At 43.0% G+C, this 24,202-nt stretch overlaps 1 protein-coding gene across 1 annotated transcript in view; it reads left to right on the top strand.

Moving 5' to 3' along the window:
- The window catches only part of cabp7a (calcium binding protein 7a), a 92,348-nt gene that overhangs the window by 31,241 nt on the left and 36,905 nt on the right, over positions 1 to 24,202 (top strand). Inside the window, 1 exon segment of the mRNA XM_078421718.1 lies at positions 18,633 to 18,745. Coding sequence (XP_078277844.1) covers positions 18,633 to 18,745 — 113 coding nt within the window.

Genomic DNA, 24,202 nt, shown 5'->3' with positions numbered 1-24,202 from the left:
AGGAAAGCTAGGAATATTTTGCAAGCGGACATAACTGACCTGCGGAATATGCTGAAATTTGGCAACTGGAATTCACCACAGAAAGCTGTAAGCTGATACATGTGTCTGCACCTATTTAACATTGCATTACATGACAAAATGTTACAATCTTAAAGGAGGTGCAAGAGCAAAAAGACCTGGGGCTGTTTGTGCATAAGTCACCAGAGGTGGCACGACAGTTTAACAAAGTAGTTGGCAGAGCATATGAGATTTATGCACCATGTATGAGACTGTGAGATATGACTTTATAACACAAAGGGACAAGAGCATAAAGTCAAACTCTGAATGGATGAATGAATGAATGAATGAATGAATGAATGAATGAATGAACGATACTTTATTATCACATGTAACATGTCACCATGAAATTCTTTGTTTTGCATACCACACACAAAGTATGCAAAGAGTCGGCACATCTAGGGTGCCGACAACGTTACAAAGTGTGCAATGTAGTCCCCAATGATCCCTCTTCATTCTTGGCGGCCCCACACGCCGGGTCCATCTTTGTTCGCTCGGCAGCGTGTCCTTGACCGACCTCCGCCACCCACCGCGAGCCTGTCCGAAGTACAAAAGTTGTTCCCCGATTCAAAGAATGCATAACAAAGTTATTTTCAACCCACAAAAATACTGAATTGGCCCCATCGGAGCTTAGTGTTTTAATCTGGGCATCAATATGAGGGAAACCATGCCAACTATAGAGAGAGTGTACAAGAGGTTTCATCGGGTCAAGCAGCATCTGCGGAAGCAAATGGATGGTTGACAGTACATATCGAGACCCTCCATTTGTAACCGGAAACGTAGACCTCCACAAATGCTGCTCAATCTGCTGAACATCTCCAGCAGCTTGTTTTCTTAGCTCCACACTCCAGCATCTGTAGTCTTGCGTGTCTGCTGAGGAGATTCATTGCTCGGACCTGATGATGTAGAGTTGTAGTTGTGTGAGTTGTGCAGTTGAGATTGTCCTCCTCAAAGCTCAGGAGGGAGGTCTGGTGGAAATATTTAAAATCAAGGAAGACTACAGAGAGAAGATGTTGCAAATGGATGATATGTCAGTAACCAGCAGACACATGTTTAGGATGAAAAGGCATGAATGAGCAAATGATTAGGATTCGGAATGCATTGGTGAAAATAGATGAAGGAGCAACCTGGAGAAATATTTAAAGAAAGAAAACTGCAGAACTGGGGAAAAGCGTTGAGTGTGATCGGCTAAATTCTTCTTCAAAAGGCCAATGGGCTGGATAATGTCCTTCAGTGACAAATGATTCAGCCGTTCCCACATATTGTAACGCATTTCAAAAATGGTTACCGTCACTTAACTTCACCTTATTAAACATACATTGCAAGTTATCAAATAAATCACTATTGAATTTTTTATCCCAAAACCAATTCTCCAAAAATGAATCTACTGAGTTCTAGATAGACACAAAGTGCTGGAGTAACTCAGCGGGTCAGGCAGCATCTCTGGAGAAAAAGGCTGGGTAACATTTTGGGTCGGGACCTGTCTTCACACCATCACCCATCATATTCCTTTCTCTCCCGAGATACTGCCTGACCCGCTGAGTTACTCCAGCACTTTGTGTCTATCTTCGGTATAAACAAGCCTCTGCAGTTCCTTTCTACACAACTAAGTTTCAGTTTCATTTTCGTTTATTGTCACGTGTACCGAGATGCAGTGAAGAGCTTTAGTTGGAAGTTCTATCTTCCTTTCTTTACTGAAAACTCTTCAGCTTTTCATTTAAAAATATTTATCCATTTCACAATTTAAAAATAGGATGTTAGAGGGCAGCTAATTAATATCTTTTAACCTTGGTGCCAGATTGTCTGTGTTTTAAACTTGATGTACGCACATAGGATGTTGTTTTACTCTATAAGCCTCAACACATGTTTTGAGAGCATTCAGTGATTTAGTTCTTCTAATTTTCCACCTATAGTTGAAGGTTTATGTTCACCATTTTCCATTGAAAATCATCTGCCGATTGTAGAAAAAAAATCCTTGTTACATATATTAGAATATAGAAGAGCACAGGAACAGGGCCTTAGTCTAAGAAAATAACTGCAGATGCTGGTACAAATCGAAGGTATTTATTCACAAAGTGCTGGAGTAACTCAGCAGGTCGGGCAGCATCTCGGGAGAGAAGGAATGGGTGACGTTTCGGGTCGAGACCCTTCTTCAGACTGAAGAAGGGTCTCGACCCGAAACGTCACCCATTCCTTCTCTCCCGAGATACTGCCCGACCTGCTGAGTTACTCCAGCACTTTGTGAATAAGGGCCTTAGTCTGACAATGTCTATACCGAACATGATGCAAAATAAACTAATCTCATCTGCCTGCACATGATCCATATCCCTCCATTCCCTGCATACCCATGTGACTATCCAAAAGCCTTGTAATGCCACCATCTATTCAACCTCCACCATGAATCCCAGCAGTGTGTTCCAGGCACGCACCACCATCTACATTAAAAAACTTGCCCTGCACATCTCCTTTGAAACTTTGCCCCTCACCTCAGAGCTCTGCTCTTTGTTATTTCCACCATGGGGAAAAAGGTTCTGACTGTCTAGCATATCTGTGCCTTGAATCATTTCTTCCTGTTGCAGAGAAAACTGTCAAAGTCTGTCCAATCGCTCCCTGCAGCTAATGCCCTCTAATCCTGTCACCATTGTGGTAATCCTCTTCTGCACTCTTTTCCAAAGCCTCCACATCCTTCCCATGTCAAGAGTCAAGTGAGGGACCCCTGCCACCCCAGCAATGGACTGTTCCAGCTGCTACGGTCAGGCAAACGCCTCCGCTGTCACGCTGTGAAAACTGAGTTTCTTCCCACAAGCCATCAGGACTGTTAACTATTATAACTCCAGGGACTAAATTTTGTCTCTTCTGTATTAACTTTAATTTATATGCTGTAACTGTAATTCTTTTTTTGCACAATCCGCAGGCATTGCCACTTTCATTTCACTGCACATCGTGTATGTGTATGTGACAAATAAACTTGACTTGACTTGATATGTTCCGGGTGGAACAATGAAATTCTTACTTGCAGCAGCACAACAGAATATGTAAACATAGTACATTGTAAACAATATAATAAATGTGAACAAAAGTTATTAATAATATATATATATATGTTTTTTATTAATAGCTTTTTTTCACAATTATTATATTGTTTACAATGTATTATGTTTACATATTCTGTTGTGCTGCTGCAAGTAAGAATATATATATATACACACACAAACACACACATACATACACATAAAAAACAAACAACCAACAATAGTGCAAAAAGACAAACCATGTCCCCAAGTCTACTTAGTTCAGAGCTTATTTGGGGGTTGTAGTATTTAGTTGCCTGTAGGGAAGAAGCTGTTCCTGAACCTGGACGTTACAGTTTTCGGGTATTGGGGATGACTGCTTGCAAAACTCCATAGATGGAGAACAAATTATGCACAAATCTGTTCAAGTGTTGATGGCAATCAATCAGACTTTAATTGTAGTGTCTTGTGAGAGACAATGACCAGTAAACAGCGCAGCACGTCATTTTCGACTGCACTGTCCTCCGTCCCCCTGGCGGAGGGGTAGACCTCGACAACAGCACATTGCACTGGCTACAGCGTCTGGAGGGCGTTACATAGTTTTTGCTGCCTCAAACGCAAGAAGAAGATGAAGAAGAGACAATGCCTTATTTTGCTTATGCCACTTCAGGTTTAGTTTTCAGTTTAGGTTAGATATACAGCGCGGCCCACCGAGTCTGCACCGACCAGCGATTTCAGCACATTAACACTACCCTACACACACTAAGGTCAATTTTACATTTTATACCAAGCCAATTAACGTACAAACCTGTACGTCTTTGGAGCATGGGAGGAAACCGAAGATCTTGGAGAAATCCCACGCAGGTCAGGGGGAGAATGAACAAACTCTGTACAGACAGCACCCGTAGTCAGGATCGATCCCGGATCTCTGGCGCTGTAAGGCAATAGTTCTACTGCAAGTGTTGGAAGTCCTTGCAGTTACTTGGACTCGGCACAAGTTGGAATTTATAATGTCATTATTTCTTCCCCAAAAATATTTACTTCAAATTGAACTCCTCAATTTATTTTTTTACACACATTCCCCTGAATATTTTGATGCAGATTTTATCAATACAGCTGAATTAGATTTTTCACAATAATGAAACATTTTTAATTAGTTTCCATTCCTTCACGAGAATAATCCGATTAATTGTAACTGAAAGTTAATTTTAAAATGTATTTAGACTTGCGCAAATTGTATACGTTCAGTCTTTTTCTTCTAAAGTGCAAAGAATTATCTTCAAAGCTTTTAAAATGTGCCTATTAGTGGCCTTATAGCCGAAAGAGCCAAATTAACATTGTGAACTTCCTTGAAAGCCTGCAAACAGGCATATTAGGGTGGTGCAGCTGGTAGAGCTGCTGCCACATAGCGCCAGAGACTCAGGTTAGAACCTGACCTGGTGCTGGTTGTGTGGAGTTTTGTACATTCTCCCTGTGATCGCATGGGTTTTCTTCCGGGTGCTCCGGTTTACTCCGAAATTCCAGACATATGGGTTTGTATGTTGATTGGTCTCTGTAAAATAGCCCTCATTGTGCAAGAATGGGCGAGAGAGTAGGATAACATAGAACTGGTGTGAATGGGCGATTGAAGGTCGGCGTTAACTTGGTGGGCTGAAGGGCCCATTTCCTTGCTGTATCGTCAAACCAAACTGAACATTAAGCTGAAATGTGCAATGGTGATTAATTTGATGAAGGATTTGTTATTGTTTGTGTGTGGAGCAAGCTTCCAATGCAGTTTCTTTTTAATGAACACGCTGGTTAAGAGAATTTGGGATTTGTAACACACTGAACAGAAACTGCAGTACCTGGAAAATTCCATGCCCAGATGATAAAAGCTATGGAAATGTAGAAACAAAGAACTACAGGTGCTGGATTGAAAAAAAAAGGATACAAAGTGCTGGAGTAACTCAGCAGTCATGGAGAACATGAATACGGGTCCCATCACGAATCGTCACCTCTCCATGTTCTCCAGAGATACTGTCTGACCCGTTGAGTTACTCCAACTTTTATGATCCCCTCATGTTGCTATTATTCAGCTTAATTATGGAAAATACTAACTCCATGTACAAAATGCATTTCATTCACAACAATAATAATTGGGGAATAAATATTAAATGTTGGATTAAGAAGTAAATGGCCCAGAATCTCTTTGGTCAGAAATTAAGGAATGATGTTTGAGCAAAACACAAAGTGCTGGAGTAACTCAATGGGTCAGACAGCATCTGTGGAGGGAAAGGACAGGCAATGTTTAAGTTGGGTCCTGTCCATTCCCTCCACAGATGCTGTGGTAAAACAACTGGGTAGCTTATACCCCAGCGGTATGAACATTGACTCCTCTAACTTCAAATAGCCCTTGCTTTCCCTCTCTCCCCATCCCCTCCCGTTCCCAGTTTTCCCACCAGTCATACTGTCTCCAACTACATTCTATCTCTGTCCCGCCCCCTCCCCTGACATCAGTCTGAAGAAGAGTCTCGCCCCGAAACGTCACGCATTCCTTCTCTCCAGAGATGCTGCCTGTCCCACTGAGTTACTCTGGCATTTTGTGTCTACCCTCCACAGATGCTGCCTGACCTGCTGTGTTACTCCAGCACTTTGTGTTTTACACAAGATTCCAGCATCTGCAGTTCCTTGTGTCTCAAGGAGTGACACTGGCTGCCCCCATTGAAAGAATCCAGCAGTCTGTGCAAAGATGATTTCTCTTGAACACTGAAGTGATTACTAATATCTGGCAGCTGTAACATCATAAACACGTTTTCACACTATACACTGGAAAGCAAAGTCACAATTTTTCACTTAAACATTACACAGTCCCATACAGGTCAGAGCTTTGACAGATAGTTAAGCCAGGAGATGAAATGTAATAATGAAACCCTTAAAATATTTAAAATATTATTTTAAATACTTGTATTTTTAAATATTTATCCGAAGGAATTATAAAACACAAAATTAATTTTTTAGGTTGAGTTTGCAATGTGTGTGGCATTAAAAATGCACAAACACCTGGTAAAACAATGGAAGATTTCCAGGACATTTAATCATGGTAGTAATTCATAAATAGTTTCAATTGATATCGCTTTGGGTGAATTCCCTTGATTGCATTGGACAAGACAACAAACGGCCTAGTCTGCACAAAATGCTGGAGTAGCTCAGCAGGTCAGGCAGCATCTCGGGAGAGAAGGAATGGGTGACGTTTCGGGTCGAAACGTCACCCATTCCTTCTCTCCCGAGATGCTGCCTGACCTGCTGAGTTACTCCAGCATTTTGTGAATAAATCGATTTGTACCAGCATCTGCAGTTATTTTCTTATACTAGTCTGCACAACTGTACTGAATTACCGTCAGCTGTTCTGGGACCAATTTAACAACGCACGTGTGGAAATCCTCAAGTTGCCGACAATTTAATGGTGCATTATTTTCCACATCATTACTACTGCAGAAATCTAGGCCACTGGTGTGAGATGTTTTCTAAAGCGGGTAGGCGAAGTGAAGAGCTGGTCTCGGGTGGGGGAGCTTGGGAGGGAACGATCAAAACAGCTGATCGCAGGACAGAGGATGAGCGTTAACATTAAGACTGGTCAAATGAACAAAAGATGCTGAATTCAGGGTAAAGCTGCAGGGATCCAAGCCAGATCTGGATCTGAAGATGTGGACTTTAAGTGCAATGGAAAGCCAACAGGTGAAACAGCGGCACATTGGCCCAACTGGTAGAGGTGCTGCCTCACAGCGTCAGAGGTTCGATCCTGACTTCGGCTGCTGTCAGTGTGAAGTTTGCACGTTCTCCCTGTGACTGCGTGGGTGCTCCAATATGCTCTAACATGCCAAGGACATGCAAGCTGAGATGGTTAATTGGCCTCTGTAAATTGCCCAGAGAGTGCAGGGAGTTTATGAGAAAGTGGGATATCATAGAACTAGAGGGAGCGGGTAATGAATGGTCAGCATGGACTTAGTGGGCCAAAAGACCCGTCTCCAAACTCTATCTTTAAATCAATCAAAAGGGTTTGGTATCTAATAAGAGAAGAGAAGTTATGTGTTGGACAAGTTTAAGTTAGTGGAGGCTTTGCAATCACTCAGTGTCTGAAACTGATTATTTTACCTCAGTCTGTTCATTTTATATTTCAAATAGTAATCTGTTATTCATTGTTTATTAAAGGAAAAGTGACAGCATAGAAAATAGGTGCAGGTGGAGGCCATTTGGCCCTTCGAGCCAGCACCGCCATTCATTATGATCATGGCTGATCATCCACAATCAGTAACCAGTGCCTGCCTTCTCCCCATATCCCTTGATTCCACCAGCCCCTAGAGCTCTATCCAACTCTCTTTTGAATTCATCCAGTGAATTGGCCTCCACTGCCCTCTGTGGCAGAGAATTCCACAAATTCACAACTCTCTGGGTGAAAAAGTTTCTTCTCACCTCACTTTTATAATCTACAAAGATTCTGGTGTTTAGTCTGGATTGAGCTTGGTTCATCAACCAAGATCAAGAATGAATCGCAGCGATAAGAGATTTTTCCACTGCCAGAATAGAGGAATAAAATATCTTCAAAGCTGCCGTTCCCACAAGAGAATTGGCAATGATTCCATGGTAGAGAAAAAGACAAAAAATAAATCTGCAGATGATAAAATCTGAGATTAAAAAACATACATTGCTTCAAATACTCAGCAGGTCAGACAGCATCTGTTGCAACTGCAGCTTTTTGACTATCCAAAGCTTCTGGGTTATTTGTTGCTTAATAGACCAACCTTTGCATAGCTAGTGACACTCTCAATTATAATATTCCTAGGCTTCAGTTTAATTCTGCTCCTTGGTATTTCCATTCTTTCCCAATGTCCTTCTTTAACATAGAACATAGAACATGGAACAGTACATCACAAGAACAGGACCTTCGTCCAACAATGTCTGTGTCGAACACGTTGCCAAGCCCATCTCTTATCTACCTACGCACAGTCCATAGCCCTCCATTCCCTACATATTCATATGCCTCAGAAGGCAGTGGAGGCCAATTCTCTGAATGCATTCAAGAGAGAGCTAGATAGAGCTCTTAAGGATAGCGGAGTCAGGGGGTATGGGGAGAAGGCAGGAACGGGGTACTGATTGAGAATGATCAGCCATGATCACATTGAATGGCGGTGCTGGCTCGAAGGGCCAAATGGCCTCCTCCTGCACCTATTGTCTATTGTCTATTGTCTATAGCCTATCCAAAAGCCAGTTTAATGTCACTATTGTATCAGTTGCAACTATCTTATATCTTCCATAATGTTCTTTCTAGAAATTATATTTGTCCCTGATACTTCCCCCATTAACCACTTCTTTCATTCTTTTTCTTGTCGTCCAGGCCCATTTGCTTCCATCTATCTTAACATATCAAAGGTATTTATTCAGTTTATAGTTGCACTAATTCATTCCTAAGTATTGTCCTTTGCCTGGTTTCCATTTTACTTTATGATCTCCTTTCCAAATCTATTTGCAATAGAAGCCTTCTTAAATCACTAAAATTAGATTTTCTCCACTTGAGCATTGATATTTTCTGTAAGCACTCTGAACTGAATAATGTTTTGGTACTTTTAGATTTTTTTCGTCTATTCCATTTGTTAGAACTGCTCATTAATAGAGTCATAGAGCTGTACTGCAGGCAAATATATCGTCTGGCCCAACATCCATGCCCCATCTGAGCTAGTCCCATTTGCCCACATTTGGCATTCACGATATCCCTCTAATCCTTCCCTATCCATGTACCTGTTTATATCCATAAGCATCCTGTTTATACATAATCGAATAATGATTGCAGAAAAAAATGACACAAAATGACAATGTTCAGTCTGAAGAAGGGTCTCGACCCGAAACGTCACCCATTCCTTCTCTCCTGAGATGCTGCCTGACCTGCTGAGTTACTCTAGCATTTTGTGAAATAAATACCTTCGATTTGTACCAGCATCTGCAGTTATTTTCTTACACAAAGTGCTGGAGTAACTCAGCGGCTCAGGCAGAATTTCTGGCGAACATGGATAGGTAATGTTTCGGGTCAGGACCCTTCTTCAGACTGAGCGTGTTTTTTCTTGTTCAAACATTATTTTTTAGGATACCAAATAGGAACTGTTAGCACTAGCATTTTAATTCAGCTCACATGAATTGATTTCATCCATTTGAAACCCAGCTCAAAAATCAGATTGGCAATCAGCAGATTCTCCATAGAGGACAAATAATTTAGCCGATTTTGGATTACAAGGGTATTTTGTTTTCGCAAATAGTTGCCAGATTTGGAAAATGTTTAACTCTGCATTTACTTCTGTGTTTGGTTTTGCCATCCATTAAAATGGGCAAAACACAAAGTATCAGAGGAACTCAACAGGTCAGGCAGCATCTGTGGAGGGAGTGGACAGACGATGTTTCAGGTCAGGGACCCTTCTTAAGACTGATTTGGTCGGGTGGAGGCTTGGATAGAGTGGATGAGGAGAGGTTGTTTCCACTCGTGGGAGAGTCTAGGACCAGAGGACGTAGCCTCAGAATTAAAGAACGTTCTTTTAGGATGGAGATGAGGAGAATTTCTTGAGTCAGAGAGTGGTAAATCTGTGGAATTATTTGCCACAGAAGGCTTTGGAGGCCAAGTCAGTGGATATTTTTAAGGCAGAGATAGATAGATTCGTGACCTGTGTTGGTCTGGTAAAATGGATAATCTTGTATGGCTCAGGAACCAAAGGAAAATCGATGATGTACCTGTATAGTCTTTTTGCTGACTGAATAGCACGCAACAAAAGCTTTTCACTGTACCTCGGTAAACATGAAAATTATAAACTCAACTAAACTAAACTAAAGTTGACCCACACATCTATTTAATTCTCATTCCATCCGTGAAGTTTCATTTAAAAAGTAAACAAAAGCAATGTTTGCCGAGAGAAAAGGCAAAATGCAGATTTTCCAGAGGGGGCATGCAATTTAGGATATCTTGGATCATTATTTTTTATTCATTGTCCTCCACTGATACATGCAGAAATTTTAATGTTGCTTCCAACAGTACAGATGAAACTTCAACCATTACTGGATAGATTTACCACAAGTTCATTAAAGTAGTTAGCAACGAGGGAAGCAGATTTGATTTCATGTGAGATAAGTCTCTGGTCTTGAATCTGAGGCTTCTTTACAGTGTGGGCATGTGTTCAATTGCTCCAATTCTACAGGACCACTAATAATTGCACCTGGCTTTGTCACTTCTGTAAATTACTCATTAGTCATACACCGCTGCTCCATACCTGTGCTAACTGGCTGGATGATTACATTTTGCAATTTGAATCTACAATAAAATATACACGCCTTCTCTCATAATGGTCAATCGGTGGCAAAACAAAAATAGAAAGCTTTCTGTGCAGATTCCAATGTACTTCGTGAGTATTTAATAAATCAATTCGACAGGAGAAAAGCAATTCTGATCTGGGCTCATCTTCAAGGTCATCCGCAAAGATAATTCCTCATTATTTTCAAGTTTCAATCAAATACAGATGATTTTGGTAGTTCAAATTGTGAATTTACACATGGCTGGTGAAAGATACGCATGATACAGGCTACATGCAGGTACAGGCTAATTATTGGGATACAAGCAGTGCTTTCTTCGTGATGGAACGCACCAATATACCGACACTTCTAAAATGTTAAGCACCATTATTTTGTGTTCCAGGCATGTGGAATTTATGTTTATTAATTGTATGTGCCGACATCTTTTTGTCTCCAAAAAACCACTAGATATAAGTCTTTTCAGGAATGGAAGTTAATTCTTCTTCGTAAATTCTGCTAAAACGGAATTTAATGTACAACTCACACTTATATTATGTACAGTCCAGGCACTACCGAATAAATAGTTCATGGTCTATGAACATGATCTCTATTGCGAAGTGGGTAAATAGGGCAGCTGCTAGAGGTTATCCCATGTTAAAAGGGCATTACAGTGGTGCAGCTCTGTAGAGTTGCTGCTTCACAGTGCCTGGGACCCAGGTCCAATCCTGACCTCGGGAGCTGCCAGTGTGGAGTTTGCACTTTCTCCCTGCGAGTGCGTGGGTTTCCTCCGGGTACTCCGGTTTCCTCCCACATCCCAAAGACGTACGATTTGTAGGTTAATTGGCCTCTGTGAATTACCCCTAGTATGTAGAGAATGGATGAGAATATTAAATAATATTTTTACAAAAGTAGTGTGAACTAGTGATTGATGGTTGGTAAGGACTCAGTGGGGCAAAGGGCCTGTTTCCACGCTGTGTCTCTATTGTAAAATATTTGTATAAAACAAGGTGCAATATTCAGCAAATTGGGTAATTGGGTGACTAACTACTTAAAGGTTTCTTGACTCAAGGAAAGCTGTTTGCCTGGACACAACGGTTTATTTAACATTTAGGTGAACTGCGAGGAGTGAGTTTGATTTAGCTTGTAATTAGTCAACTATCAAAGCATCGTTGAACTGAAGTAACAGTTGGAATTAAACCATACATCATTTTTTTAACTCAGGAACAAGTCTGGTGTCATCTGAGACAAGCTGACACTTGATATTGAAAAGGTTTTTGCAAAATCAAATTTACAGAAAAGTAATCTGATAGAAACAAAGAATCTAATGCACACACAGAGCCCATTCAATCTGCTATTTCGGTTAATTTAGTTTAGTTTAGTCCATTGTCATGTGTTAATTGTTCATTCTTTATTTACGTTTCTAGCAGTCCATGGTGCTTTAGAGACACGGGAGGGGATCATTAATGGGTCAGAGGTGCATTGTTACATTATTATTGCGTGACCTCTGTTGGCCCGGCAAATTGGATCATTTGGAAAGGCTCTGGAACCAAGAGTGCCGGAGAATCGATGGTGCACCTGTATTTAATGCTGCTCCCTGCATGCAGATTGAGGTTGTGTATAAACGGCGTGAGGTCTTGGTCCCAAAACTGACCTTTGGTGAAAAGCATTGCAATCAGCTTCAGTCTGAACACAAATTAATCTAACGCTCTTCACTTCCCGTTAATTATTGAATTTTACCATTGTTCTCCTTTATTCTACGGACTTTCAATGTTCCAATGCTTCAATGGTCATCCTTGGAGTAACATTTCTGTGTGGTGGTTTGTTGACAACCCTCTCAACTGTCGACTGCACATCTTCTGCGCTACCTGACAAATCATTTGTTACCCCATTCAAAACATTCAATCAAATTATTTAGACACAATTTGCTTTCAACCAGTGCATCCTGGTCTTCTTTGATCAGCCCATACTTTGCGAAAGGATAGTTTGACCCCGATCGCACTTTACAAAACCATCTCTCTCATTGGAAGGGTCGCTGTGAAGAAAGACATTTGGACAGGTACATGGATAAGAAAGGTTTGGAGAAGTATGGGTCAAATGCCGGCAGGTGTGACTAGTGTAGATGGTCTATCTTGGTCGGCATGGGCAAGTTTGCCAAAGGGCCTGTTTCCATGTTGTTTGACTCTATGACTCCGGTTCAAACCCAAAACATCGCCTATCCATGTCCTTCAGAGATGCTGCCTGAGCCGCTGAGTTACTCCAGCACTTTTTTTTGGTAAACCAGCATCTGCAGTTCCCAGTGGCTCCCACTGACGTTCAGGTGACTGGCCTGTAGTTTCCTTCTTTACCCGTCCCTCTTCCTTGAACAAGGTGCAACCCTCTCACACTTAACATCTTTTCCCAATTCTAATGAGATACATAAGCTTTTAACCTCCGCCTTATTATTTCTATCCCTTTCTGCTCATCTGTATTTTCTAATCTATATGAAGATAATAAAACCTTCCGACTATTGCTACTCCTTTTGTTTACACATCTTTGCAATTTTGTCACCAAGTGTTCTAATATATTTCCTTTCCCCTGCAATTCCAGTAGAAATCTTCTAACAAGATGGAAGGTCTCTCTGTTTGTGGGTTTCAGCTCAAAGAATCCCTGAAGAGAAAGAAATACTGCCTCACAGCGCCAGATATCTGAGTTCCATCCTGATCTCAGATGCTGTCTGTACATTCTCCCTGTGACCACACGTTTCCTCCGGGTGCTCTGGTTTCCTCCCACATCCACAAAGATGTGCAGATTCGTAGGTTAATTGGCTTCTGTAAAAAAAATGTCCCTAATATGTCGGTTGTGGATGATAAATTGGGATAACAGAACTAATGTGAATGGATGATCGATGGCTGGCAGGTGCTCTCTTTCCATATTTTATCACTAAACTAAACTAAACTAAAATGCAATTCCCACAGAATCTTCCATGAACTTTCTCCACACTAGGGGCACTTTTACAGAGGCCAATTATCCCACAAACCCACGTGCCTTTGGGATGTGGGAGGAAACTGGAGCATCCGGGGGAAATCCATGTGGTCACAGGAAAAACGTGCAAACTCCACACAGTCAGCACCTGAGGTCAAGTTTGAACCCAAGTCTCTGGCGCTGTGAGGAAGCAGCTCTACGGCTGCCCCACTGTGCCACCTGCAGTGATGGAGTTGGAACAATGATCAGCAGGTCCTGAAGGGAAGGGTCTCTTCGAGTCATAGTGTCATACAGTGTGGAAACAGGCCCTTCGGCCGAACCTGCGCACACCGACCAACATGTCCCAGCAACACTTGTCCCACCTGCCTGTGTTTGGCCCATATCCCTCCAAACCCGTCCTATCCATGTACCTATGTATCCAAGGTAGACACAAAATGCTGGACTAACTCAGCGGGTCAGGCAGCATCTCGGGAGAGAACCGCTGAGTTACTCCAGCATTTTGTGTCTACCTTCGATTTAAACTGGCATCTGCAGTTTTTTTTCCTGTATACCTGTGTATCCATGTCTCATGTAGATGTCTAAAAGAGGAGGAAGGTAGAATATGGTGGCATGACATTGGAGCCGTAGGGAATTGCAGAGAAGGTTCCATTAAATATGGAGAATGGTGGGATAGAAGGTAGAAGCCAAGTAAGGGAGCCTGTCCTGGTTCTGGGAGGAAGAGAATAGACGGGAACAGAAGTATAGGAAATGTAGCACGGAGTATTAAGGCCCCTGTAAAAATTAATATAGGACAACCCCACAGTTGAAAGAGAGGGGCAACATACCAGAAGCACTGGTAAGGAAAGTGGTCTCATGAACACAGAGGTGAGGGGAATATAAAAACTGGCAGAACGAAAAGGGGTGCTCGCACAGAGTTATACTTGGAGAGAAAAGAAGTGGCCCCCTCCTCTTCATCCTCTACCTGTTACCCCTTGGTCAATTAATCCGCCGTCATGGTCTCAACTTCCACTGCTTCGCCGATGATATCCAGCTCCTCATCTCCACCAAGTCAATCTCCACCACCACACACTCTACACTGACAAACTGCATCACTGAAATAAAATCTTGGCTTCAATCAAATTTCCTCAAACTCAACTGCAACAAATCCGAAATCATCATCATTGGTCCAAATACGCTCACCAAATCCACCCAAAACTTCATCCTCAATATTGATGGTCTCCCAGTATCCACCTCCCCTCACATCCGGAATCTTGGAATCATCTTTGATCAAACCCTCTCCTTCGACAAACACATCAAACACATCACCAAGACAGCCTTCTTCCACCTCAAAAACATCGCCCGTCTCCGTCCATCCCTCTCCTCCACAGCTGCAGAAACCCTCATCCACACCTTCATCACCTCCCGTCTGGACTACTGCAACAGCCTCCTCTATGGCTCACCCTCAAAAATCATCAGTAAACTTCAATACATTCAAAACGCTGCCCGTCTACTCACCCACTCCCCAATCCGTGACCATATCACCCCTGTCCTTTACAAGCTCCACTGGCTCCCCATCCCCCAGAGAATCCAGTACAAAATCCTCCTCATGACCTACAAAGCCCTCCATAACCTGGCCCCATCCTACCTGACTGACCTCCTCCACAGATACACTCCCACCTCCACCCTCCGCTCTGCTGCTGCCAATCTCCTGTCCCCCCCCATCCGGACCAAACTCAGATCCTGGGGGGACAGGGCTTTCTCCATCGCTGCTCCCACCCTCTGGAACTCACTACCCCAAACCGTCAGAGACTCCTCCTCACTCACCACATTCAAAACAACACTGAAGTCTCACCTGTTCAGCACGGCCTTCAACCACTGACCTTCACCTCACCTTCTGTCTCCTTTTTCTGTTCGTTTACTTATTTATCTATTTATTTTCTTCTCTATGTTCTAGTAATCCCTGTAAAGCGTCTTTGAGTGTTTGAAAAGCGCTATATAAATGTAATGTATTATTATTATTATTATTAAGTGTAGTCAAGGTGACTGTCACAATTCTAGTTGCCAGTCCAATTCCCTGGAATGGAGTCAAGTGGAGGGAAGATTCAGAAGCGAGAGTAACAGGCAGCATCTCTGGAGAGAAGGAATGGGTGACGCTTCGGGTCGAGAACCTTCTTCAGATTCAGAAACTGCCCGGGTGAAGGTGAGATGCAATTAGCAGCAAAGTTGATGATGAATATTATGCATCCATTCCTGACCTTGTTTGAGCCACATGTCTGCTGCAAGCCCATTGTAATCCCTTATAGCGATGTATGCCTACAATGCGCTAATGTATTAGTTACACCACCGACGTTGATATTTGCAACATGTACATGCAACGCTGTGCCATTTTAGCCTTCATTTGGAACGCTTCAATGGTTGGAATCTTTCCCATTTTATTGCTGTTGTACATATTTCTATCCCAACCGTCTGTTTTCAGGTTAGCCTTGTCCTTTCCCTGCACAATTAGTTTAAGCTCGTCCCCAGATTCCCACTTAAGAAATTAGTTACTGTATGCGATTTACTGTGATGTACTTCACAGAATTGTGGAGGAGGTAAGGTCCTTTGCTAAACCATCTAAAACTGAAGGTTGGATGTGTTACCAATGGGTGGGGGCGGCGGAGTTGCTGCCTCACAGCGCCAGAGACCCAGGTTCGATCCTGAATACGGGTGCTGTCTGTACAGAGTTTAAACGTTCTCCCCGTGACCGCGTGGGTTTTCCCACCGTGTGCTCCGGTTTCCTCTCACGCTCCAAAAAACGTACAGGTTTGTAGGTTGGTAGGCTTCTGTAAATTGTAAATGTTCCTAGTGTGTAGGATAGTGTTACTCTATGAGGTGATCACTGAACGGCACGGATTCAGTGGGCCGCTGATTCCGTGCTGCATCTCTAAGGTCTAAAGTAAGGTAAAGCCTAATATTCTAATATTATAAATACAGCAATTATTAGTAAGATTTTAGTTTGTCAGTGATGTACCATTTTTTCCTGTCGTTCTGCATATTCAGTCAACATGGAAACATTTTTGCGGATTATTTCATTCAGAAATTAACATTATAATAGACTGTCAATCCCATATTATTTAAATGCCTTTTTTGTTCCTTTTTCTATCTTAAAACAGTTTTCTAAGAAGGTCAGGCTGTTTTATAATTACTGTCAATGAAGCAATATTGGAACAGACCCATGTTCCAATGCCTGAGAAGAACTTTGTTGTGTTAACCTGTTGGCCTGGAAATCTCATTGCACTCTGCTCATTTTATAAACATCAAATGGAAACCCGTAAGATGAACGTGCTTGTGGCTGCGTGACTTGCAGCAGACGTGCAGTACCTATCATGTTGGAATGGGCAGCTCCATTGGCAGCCAGGGAATACTCACCCCCTCTGTCGAGGTCAGAGTCTCGGACCAGAGGTCACGGCCTCAGAATTAAAGGGCGCTCTTTTAGAAAGGAGGCGAGGAGGAATGTCTTTAGTCAGAGGGTGGTGAATCTGTGGAACTCATTGCCACAGAGGGCTGTGGGGGCCAAGTCAGTGGATATTTTTAAGGCAGAGATAGACAAATTCTTGATTAGAACGGATGTCAAGGGTTATGGGGAGAAGGCGGGAAAATGGGATTAGGGGGCAGAGATCAGCCATGATTGGATGGTGGAGTCGACTCGATGGGCCGAATGGCCTAATTTTACTCCTCTCACTTGTGAACTTGTGCTGGTCACTGACGCTCCTAACTTTTAATGTGTGTGGCCACTGCCGTGACACCGGCGAGGGTCCCAATCTGCAGAACACCTTTACCTGTGAGCTGCCATTCTTCATGTAGGAGCCAGCCTGAATCCACCTCCCCCTTTTATGAGGGGCTGACTACCTTTGGAGCAGGCAGGTGGGACTAGTGTAGATGGAGCATCTTGGTCGGCACGGGCAAGTTGGGCCGAAGGGCCTCTTTCCTTATTGTCTGAGTCCATGACACTGTCAGAGATGCCAGATCTGCCCTTCTAGCCTTGGTCAATCCAAGGGGTAGTGGAGAGGGAAATGTTGCAGGGGGAGAGATATTAAGGCCATCCATAAAAGGACAAGTCACCTGGCGATCCATCTGATATATAAACAGGGAGGACGCAAAGAAGTAGTACACGCCCTTTCCTACTGTGACCATGATACTCATTTATTGATTGTGTTCTGTAAAGTTGGGGGATGCAACTGAAAGCCGACCATGAGGATTAAACCCAGGCCACTGGCCATCTCCAAATGGAGTGCTTGTCCATCCATTTCAGTGTCGACACATCTGTTGTGAGTCTGGAGTCACTTGTTCTGACTCGCGCGAAACTTCTATTTTCAAGAGAAACGTCTTCTCCCTCTCCTGAACTCAACGAGTCCTGGCAGCTTTTTTTGGCCGTCGTTCACAATGATTAGAACATTAATTGTATCTAAATTCCACAGCTAAAGACACAGTGGCTCATCCACTAGAGACCCGAGTTCAATCCTGACCTCGTGTGCTGTCCGTGTGGAGTTTGCACGTTCTGCCTGTGACCACATGGATTCCCCTGAATGCTCTAGTTTTCTCCCAAAGAAGCACGGGTTTGAAGGTTAATTGGCCTTTGTAAAATTGCCCATCATGTGGAGGTGAGTGGATGTGAAAGTGGGATAACATAGAACTAGTACGAACAGGTGATCAATGGTCGGCGTGGTCCAGTGGACTGAAGGGCCTGTTTCTGTGCTGTATCTTTCAATGATTAATGATTTGAACTGATTGGATCTGGATTGCTGTTTCATGCCTCTGGGTTGCTAAACCCAGTAGCATAACCACTGCAGCTCTACTTTAGTTTAGAGATACAGCACAGAAAGAGGCCCTTCGGCCCACTGGTGCCGCACCAACCAGCGATCCCTGCACATTAACACTATCCTACACCCACTAGGGACAATTTGTACATTTACCGAGCGAACTAACTTACATACCGGTACGTCTTTGGAGTGTGCGAGGAAACCGAAGATCTCGGAGAAAACCCACCCACGCAGGTCACGGGGAGAAGGTACAAACCCCGTACAGACAGCACCCGTAGTCGGGATCGAACCCGGGTCCCTGGCGCTGCATTCGCCGTAAGGCAGCAACTCTACCGCTGCGCCACCGTGACCGAAAAATTACTGTTTTCGAATTGGAAGACACACACGCTTCGCATTTCCATCCTATGTCATGCCAATGGTTGAAGGTGTTAATATCGCAACATGATTCGTACTGTTACTATGATCTACTATTGTGAGCAATGTGGAACAAATTCAAGGCTAATGGTGATGTATTGTATTTTAGGCGATGGACAGGTGGACTTTGAAGAGTTTGTGACACTGCTAGGACCCAAACTCTCATCAGCAGCAATCCCAGAGAAATTTCACGGGACTGAGTTTGATAATGTTTTTTGGAAGGTAAGACATTCAGGGTGGGGTGGGGTGGGGTAGGGTGGTGCTATTGGTGTGTACAAGGGAGACACAAGTATCAGAATAAACCGAAGCAATACACTGTGACCAAAACACACTCCACGGGTTAATCTGTTCTTACAGCTGTAAAGTGTACTGAAGATGAGCAATTTTCATACTGAAATTATATTGTGAGGTACTAATATGAGTTCCAATGTATTTGTCCAAATTTTATTTATCTAATATGTTCGTATGGGCATTTCCTTGTTATAAAGCAATGGTGTGTTTACGATAGATACAAAATACTGGACTAACTCAGCGGGTCAGATAGCATCTCTGGAGAAAATAAATTCCGGGTCAAAGCCCTTCTTCAGACTGAAGAGTCTGAAGGGTCAGGGTCTGAAGAAGGGTTTCAACCCAAAACATCTACTATTCCTTTTCTCCAGAGAAGCTGCCTGACCCGCTGAGTTACTCCAGCATTTGTGTCTATCTTCAGTGTAAACCAGCATCTGCAGTTCCTTCATACACAATGTTGTGTACAGAAGTGCTCACAAATTTTGCTATTGTATTCAACTTGAACTATCATTTTCTCTAATTAAAATGGTTCCCTTAGCTTCCAAGATGCTCCAAGCTCTACTGAATGTGATGCAGAGAGCTTGGGTTTCTCTCAAATAGTTCTCAAAAACTGCAACTTGGCAACTTTATTTCCCCAAACATGTGTAAATACTTCTGTTAATGACAATGAAGGAACGAATGAATGATTGAATTAATTAATTAATTAATAAAGTTTATTGGCCAGGTATGTGCATTTACAAGGAATGTGCCTTGGTGCTCCGCTCACAAATGACAACACAAACATACAGTTAACAATTAAGAATAAAGCATAAACACATCAAAACAATAAGGATACAACATTACGGTCTAAACATGTGGGGGGAAATAAACCAGAGCAAACAAAGAGACGACAGACTTTGGTTATTGAATAGAACTACTACCCGTGGGAAAAAAGCTGTTGTTGTGTCTGGCTAATGCCATGTAGCATGTCAGATTCTGCAGTTGATCCAACTATTACCTTGGAAACATACAACAAGCAAATCCCCTCCAATGTGGCAGATTTTTTTTCCCCCTTAAGCTAAATGCTTTTCACTGTACCTCGGTACATGTGACAATAAACTAAACTGAACTGAAATGCTTGCTTCATAATAACTTTTCTTCAGTTATTCCACTGCATGTTATGATCTCTACTGGTTTCTGTTTACCAGGAAACTACTGAATTCTGCCATTTCACACCCTCTGCTTTTCCTCTGCCCTCTACGCCCTATTCTTCCAAACGTTGTGTATTTAACTCCTGTAGTAACTTTGGGCTGCACAGTGGTGCAGCGGTAGAGTTGCTGCCTCACAGCGCCACAGATCCTGACTATCGGTGCAGTCTGTACAGAGTTGTATGTTAGTTGCAGGTTAGTTGCCTTTGGTAAGAATTGTCCGTAGTGTGTAGGATAGACTGTATGGGGTGATTGCTGATCGGCGTGGACTCGGTGGGCTGAAGGGCCTGTTTCATCGCTGTATCTTTTGAGTAAAAGTCTAACTCTCTGAATATCTAGAGTGTTAGAACCCTCTCGGTGATAAAAGTAGATGCTCTATCCTACACACAGAGGATATAAAGAGCAACATTAGTTCAATCAATGCCATCTTGCACTGAAGGAACATTCTTTATGCACTGAAATTTGGACTGTATGTCACATTTGAAATCAATGTATGACACGAAGTAGCGAAGAAGACATCTGTTACCTCAGTAACTTTGCAGTGAATTATACACTAGCTTCTCTGAGTGATGACTTCTGTTAGAGTTCAGAAACCTCAGCAGAGCAAAAGTGGACTAAGACAGATCAGAAATCAATACCTGTTGAGGTGCTGTCACTTTAGATGTGTTCCGCAATGCACTTTGCTAAACTATGGGTCATACTGCAAAATCTATTATCAAGGAGAGTTGGACTAACTTGGTTTGTTCTTTCTGGAGCATGGGAGGCTGTTAGAACTATATATGTGTGGCATGGATAGGGAAGAACTTTTTTCCCAGAGTGGTAATGTCAAAGACTAGAGAGCAGAGTGTTCGGGTGAGAGGTGCAAAGTTTCAAGGAGATGTGCAGGGCAAGTTTATTTCATAGAGAGGGGTGGATGCCTGAAATGTGCTGCCAGAGGTGGTGCTGGAGGCAGATACAATAGTGACTTTTGGACAGACTTTTCGATATCGACATGGATATGCAGGGAACGGAGAGATAAAGCACAGGAAATTAGTTTAATTTGGTATTATATTTGGCATGGACATTGTGGGGGTCATAGAAACATAGAAACATAGAAAATAGAAAAGGAGGAGGCCCTTTGGCCCTTCGAGCCAGCACCGCCATTCATTGTGATCATGGTTGATCATCCACAATCAGTAACCTGTGCCTGCCTTCTCCCCATATCCCTTGATTCCACTGGCCCCTGGAGCTCCATCTAACTCTCTTTTAAATTCATCCAGTGAATTGGCCTCCACTACCTTCTGTGGCAGAGAATTCCTCAAATTCACAACTCTGGGTGAAAAGCCCTAAATGGGCTGCCCCCCCCCCCCCATATCAAAAATCTTCTAACCCACCACTCTATCTCCAGGTCCCTCAGGTCGGCCGACTTGGGGCTACTGACTATCCCGCGGTCTAGGCTTAAGCTCAGGGGTGACCGCGCTTTTGCGGTTGCAGCTCCTAGACTGTGGAACAGCATCCCACTCCCCATCAGAACTGCCCCCTCCATTGACTCCTTTAACTCCAGGCTCAAAACCTATTTCTACTCCCTAGCGTTTGAGGCCCTCTGAGGGGGCGCTGTGAACTGTTTATGTATGTGCTGTTATGTTTGTGTGCCATTGCATGTTCGTTCTTAGTACCTGAACTGATGTACAGCACTTTGGTCAACGTGGGTTGTTTTTAAATGTGCTATACAAATAAAATTGACTTGACTTGAGTTGAAAAGGTTTCTTCCCACCCCAGTTTTAAATGGCCTCCCCTTTATTCTAAGACAGTGGCCCCTGGTTCTGGACTCCCCCAACATTGGGAACATTTTTCCTTTATCAAGCTTGTCCAGTCCAAGGGCCTGTTCCTCTACTGTATGGCTCTATGTTCAATGTTCTATATATTCCCAAGTTCTTGATATGAGTTCTATGTTTCTTCCATCGCACCATAGGATCACACAGCACAGAAACAGGTCAACTTGTCCATGCCGACCAAGATGCCCCATCTAAGCTAGTCCTGTTTTCCCCCAGCTGGCTCACATCCCTCTAAACCTTTGCTATTCATGTACCTGTCCTAGTGTTTTTTAAATGGTGTTATAGTACCTGCCCCAACTACTTGGGCGACACGGTGGCGCAGTGGTAGAGTTGCTGCCTTACAGCGAATACAGTGCCGGAGACTCAGGTTCGATCCTGACTAAGGGTGCTGTACTGTACGGAGTTTGTACGTTCTCCCCGTGACCTGCGTGGGTTTTCTCCGAGATCTTCGGTTTCCTCCCACACTCCAAAGACGTACAGGTTTGTAGGTTAATTGGCTGGGCAAATGTAAAAATTGTCCCTAGTGGGTGTAGGATAGTGTTAATGTGCGGGGATCGCTGGGCGGCGCGGACCCAGTGGGCCGAAGGGCCTGTTTCTGCGCTGTATCTCTAAATCTAAATCTAAAAAATTTAAATCTAAAAAAAAAATCTAAATCTACTTCCTCTGCCAGCTCATTCCATGTACCCACCACCCTTTGGATGAAAAAGCTTAAGTTTAATCTTGCCCCTCTCACCTTTAACCTATATCCTCTGGTTCTTGATTCCTTTACCCTGGGGAAGGGAATCTCTGTGCATTCACCCTATCCAGTCCCCTCATGATTTGACCCCTCTGTAAGATCACCCCTCTGCTCCAAGGAACAATGTTACACCCGACTCAACCTTTCCCTGCAGCTCAGACCCTCGAGTCCTGGCAACATCCTCATATATCTTCGCTGCACTCTTCCCAACAGAAAAGTCTGCAATTTTGCCAATTTTCCAATTTTGTTCACTGAGAAATACTTCCTCTGGATAACAAGTCTTTAAATGTAAAATAATGCAATGAATGTGTAATGGGAATTATATCAATCATGAGCAACTTTACATACTTCACATTAATAGCTGCTTAAGAAGTATTAGGCCTGCAGCAAAACACATTAACCCTGGGACTATGCATTAATATCATTAGTAAATATGTTCCCAGGATTAAACTCGGATGTATCGGAACAGATTAGTTTCCCTTCCATTAAAGTAAATTGCGCTGAATTACTACAATTGAGCTAATGGTTAGTCTTTACCTAATGCACAGAGAAATTGAAACTCTAAGTCCCACACCCAATTCTGAACCTTGTCCAGTTCAAAGTTACCGAATCCTCGTATCTGACCCACTTTAGACACCATCACACCCATCGCCCGTGACTTTTAAGTAATGTTTGTTTTCCATGTGCTGGTACCAAACATTGGCCCTGTGAGTTTATCCTGTAATATTGCTTATCACACTATTTATTTCAAGTTTCAGACAAGTAGCAGGGGACCCTTCTACTAAAATACAACAACAAAAAAGGTAGAAAAGAATTTGGGAGACACAGTGGTGCAGCGGTAGAGTTGCTGCCTTACAGCGCCAGAGACCCGGGTTCGATCCTGACCACAGGTGCTGTCCCTGGGTACGGAGTGTGTACGTTCTCCCCGTGACATGCGTAGGTTTCCTCCCACACTCCAAAGACGTGCAGGTTCGTAGGTTAATTGGTTTGGTAAAATTGTAACTTGTCCCTAGTGTGTGTAGGATAGTGTTGGTGGGCGGGGATCGCTGGTCGGCTTGGACTCGGTGGGCCGAAAGGGCTGTTTCGGTGCTGTATCTCTAAACCAACCAAAACTAATTCAATTATTTGGCCCATGTTTGGACCAAGACTGTGATGAGGTTTAGAGCTGAAAGGTCTCTGTAAAACTCAAACTGGCTATTGTTGAGTAGGTTATTGGAAAGCAAACTGCACTTGGTAGCAATATTAATAATACTTCCCACTACTTTGCTAATGATTGATAACAAGCTGATTGGGCTTTCATTAGCCAAGTTAGATTAGTTCTGCAATTTGCTAATGGGACATAATTGCACAATTTTTCACACTGTCAGGTTGATGCCTGTGTTGTAGTGCAGCCATAGAGTCATGCAGCACAGAAACAGGCCCTTCGGCCAGCCAGTCCATACTACGTTGGTCCCATTTGGTCCATATCATCTACTACCCCTCTACCTTTCTAAATGTCTTTTAAGTGTCGCACTTATATCCCCCCTCTGGCAGCTATTTCCATATACACACCATGTTCAGCATGAAGAAATTGCTCCTCAGGTCTCTTTCAAATGTTTCTCCTCTCACCTTAAAACTATGCCCTCTTGTCATGGACATCTTTATCCTGGGAGGA

The sequence above is a fragment of the Rhinoraja longicauda genome, chromosome 25 (genome assembly GCF_053455715.1).
Source record: "Rhinoraja longicauda isolate Sanriku21f chromosome 25, sRhiLon1.1, whole genome shotgun sequence".
NCBI classification, from domain to species: Eukaryota; Metazoa; Chordata; class Chondrichthyes; order Rajiformes; family Arhynchobatidae; genus Rhinoraja; species Rhinoraja longicauda.
This window is presented reverse-complemented; position numbering and strand designations above follow the sequence as displayed.